At 39.3% G+C, this 3,527-nt stretch overlaps 1 protein-coding gene across 1 annotated transcript; it reads left to right on the forward strand.

Moving 5' to 3' along the window:
- Positions 1-395: 395 nt before the first annotated feature.
- Positions 396-2,630, forward strand: LOC119515828 (ribonuclease H2 subunit B-like). The gene is given in 2 exon segments (XM_037812032.1): positions 396-583; positions 585-2,630. Coding segments are annotated over 2 exon segments (912 nt in total). The 5' UTR covers positions 396-482; the 3' UTR covers positions 1,396-2,630.
- The last annotated feature ends 897 nt before the right edge of the window (positions 2,631-3,527 follow it).

The raw sequence follows: 3,527 nt of genomic DNA on the forward strand, positions 1-3,527 counted from the left end.
TTTTTGTGCATGTTGCAACATAGAGATCCAATTTTATTTTTTCCGTTTGAATAATAAATGTTACAGTTCCATTTATTGAATAGCTAGTCTGAAGTCTCTTGAATTAATCTTTTTTTCCCAGTTAATATAATCATTGGTGGTTTTCTAAAAGCAGGGTTATCTGAATGAGGCCTTAAAAAAATGAGTAGGACTTCGAGGCAGCTATGGAAGAAGTCACTTCAAGCGTCATGGCATAAAGAACGGGGAGAGGGGGAGATCCCGCGCGCCGCCGCCGCCACGGTCGCCGCCGTGGACAGGGCCTGGCGCTAAATTCAAAACCCAGGCGAGGCCCCCGCTTCGCACAGGCGGCTGGCTGGCCCCGGAAGCGGAAAGCCGCGGGCTCGGCGCACCGCCCCCTCGGGGTCCGGAGTAGGCCCTTCTCCCGCCATTGGCGGCTCCCGGGCAGGGGGTGCGCGCCTAGGGCTGCGGGAGCAGCGCGCGGCATGGCGGCCGGTGGGGAGCGCGGGGGCGCGAGGCTTCCCCGCGAGTACGTGTTCCTGCTCCCAGAATGTTTGAAAGATGCTCCAAAGAAGATCAAAAGAGGGAATGTTTGTAAAATGGGCTAACCCATGTTCAGGGGAAGGAGCCATGTACTTGTTCAATATGTGTCTGCGACAGCTGTTTGAAATAAAAGTTTTCAAGGAAAAACACCACTCTTGGTTTATAAATCAATCAGTTCAATCAGAAGGACATCTCCACTTTGCCACACCAATGGATCCCTTATTTCTGGTTTTCCACTATCTCAGAAAGGCTGATAAAGAGGCAAAGTTTCAGCCACTACATCAAGTGGTAGTGGATGACATGTTTCCGAATTGTGGCTTGTTGCTGCAGTTTCCTGAACTGGAGAAGTTACTTTGCCAGGTGACAGAGGAAAAAGAAGTAGACGGCAAGAAATATTACAAACACAGCAAAGAGAAGACATTAAAGTGGCTGGAAAAAAAGGTTAATCAGACTACAGCAGCATTAAAAGCCAGTAACATCACTGTTGGAGCCCCGGTACAGTCAGCTGCCTTTTTACCTGGTGATCAGGTGTCCAGAGATAAGGAAGAGGATTATATTCGTTATGCCCATGGTCTGATATCTGAATACATTTCTAAAGAATTAAGTGACGACTTATCTAAATACTTAAAGCTTCCAGAACCTTTGCCTTCATTGCCAAACCCTCCATCAAAGAAAATAAAGTTATCAGATGAGCCTGTAGAAGCTAAAGATTACACTAAATTTAACACTAAAGATTTGAAGACTGAAAAGAAAAATAGCAAAGTGACTGCAGCTCAGAAGGCTTTGGTGAAAGTTGACAAGCGTGGAATGAAAAGTATTGACACCTTTTTTGGTGCAAAACAAAAAAAAAATTGAAACTTTGCAAAAGAAATCTAGAAACAATTTATTTCTGCTTTTTACATGTTCTGTTTTCATCTTTCTTCACGCCTCAGTACTTCCATATCCTTAATTGTCACCTTTTGGTGGGGGGGGGGGAGGCCCAACAAAGATGCCAAAGGGCAATTTCAAATTCACTTCAACATTTCTTTTTATTTAATTTTTGTGTTCCTGAACAAAATATGGAAAAGTAATTGTATAACTTCATAGCTGTTGGCCTTTGGAGACTTGTTTGACATAATGAAGAGTAGTCAAGTGAATTGAATTAACATATAGCAGCACAGTTTCCTCAACTGACATGACTTTGAGTGTGTTCCTGTTATTTTATGCAACTTTGTCACAGAGTAGCTGTAGCAATACTGTTTTCAATATGCTGAGAGAAACCGTATAACAAAGCTCTCAGGTAAACTGTGACCTTTCAAAAGGCTTTGGTTTTTGGTAAAGCTTCTGTTTGGTGTTATTTTTCTGTTTTTATGACTGTATGTTCATTGTAGAAAATACAGAAAGTATGAAACAAAAACTATTTCTCTCAGCTTTACATTACTCAGAGATAAAGTGATGCATTTTCTTGGAATACTAATTTTTAAAAAAGAATAGTATTAATTTTATAATTTTATATATATTTATATTTTTGAACATTATTTTGTGAGCATTTCCCCAGTCTACTAAGTATTCTTCCTAAAATGCTGTTTTAATGACAGTGTAATTTTCCATTATTTGGATATTTGATTACTTGATAACCATGACACAATTTCAAACATTTACAATTATTTCTAACTGTTTATGATTATAAATAATGTGAAGAAACAGATTATATGTAAATATTTACCCATATCATTTGTTGTTTCCTTAGACTTTTTTTTAGATGTGGGCTTACCTGAGTCAGAAATATGAAGTTTTTCCAATTTTTGGTAATGTATTTCACAGAAAGCCTTTAGAATATTCCATTCTAACAAATTGTGTGTGTGTTATCTTTTTCAGCTTTGTTAGCTTTGTTATATTTGCCAAATAAATGGAAAGAAAAGGCATTTTATTGTGGTTGTAATTTGTATTTCCCTGATTAGTAATGATATTAAACGTTTTTTTTCGCATTAAAAAAAAAAAAAGAATGGGGAGAGGCGAGAGATGAGGAATTACATGCAACAGTATGAAAACTGAGAGGAGTCCACCTCTGTTCCGGTTTGCTAATGCTTCACTGAAGGATGGCCAATGGTGTCCGGAAACCTCTGTTAGCTGTGAAGGCACGTGGCTGGCAGCTGCTCCAGAGTTCTGGTTTCAAATGGCTTTTTCCCAGGACATTCCTCTCTAGACTGCAGCTCCTCAAAAATGTCACTCTTAGTTGCTCCTGGGGCGTTTGTCCTCTCTTAGCTTCTCCGGAGCAGAAATCTGCTTTCAAAGGCCATCTCCAAAATGTCTCTGTAAGCTGAAGCTCCTCTCTCAGCTTCTGTGCATTCTTTAAAGTGTCCCTCTTGGATGTAGCAAGCTCGCTCCTTCTATCTGAGCTTATATAGGGCTCTGGTAAACTAATCAAAGCCCAAGCTGAATGGGTGGGGCCACACCTCCATGGAAATTATCTAATCAGAGTTATCGCCTACAGTTGGGTGGGTCGCATCTCCATGGAAACAGTCAAAGAATTACCATCTAATCAACACTAATATGTCTGCCCACACAAGATTGCATCAAAGATAATGGCATTTTGGGGGACATAATACATTCAAACTGGTACAACCTTGATTGAAGTGTTAGTTACAGTATAGAAGTATAGTATCTATTCACCTGCCCAATTTAGTAGCTGTCAGCCACATATGGCTGGAAATCTGCCTAGTCCAAACTGAGATGTGCTGCAAGTCTAAAATAAACATCAGATTTCAAAGACTTAGTGGGAAAATGGGTGTAAAATATTTCACTAATAACATTTTCTGTTGATTTCATGTTTAAATGATGTTTTAGCTATATTAGGTGGAATAATATTTATTATTAAAATTAATTTCTTCACAATAGCCAAAAGGTAGAAGCAATCCAAAAGTCCATAAACAGATGAATAAATAAACAAAATGTGGTATATACACACAAGGAAATATTACTCATCCATGAAAAGGAATGAAATTCTC

Source organism: Choloepus didactylus, chromosome 2 (genome assembly GCF_015220235.1).
Source record: "Choloepus didactylus isolate mChoDid1 chromosome 2, mChoDid1.pri, whole genome shotgun sequence".
Taxonomy (NCBI): Eukaryota; Metazoa; Chordata; class Mammalia; order Pilosa; family Megalonychidae; genus Choloepus; species Choloepus didactylus.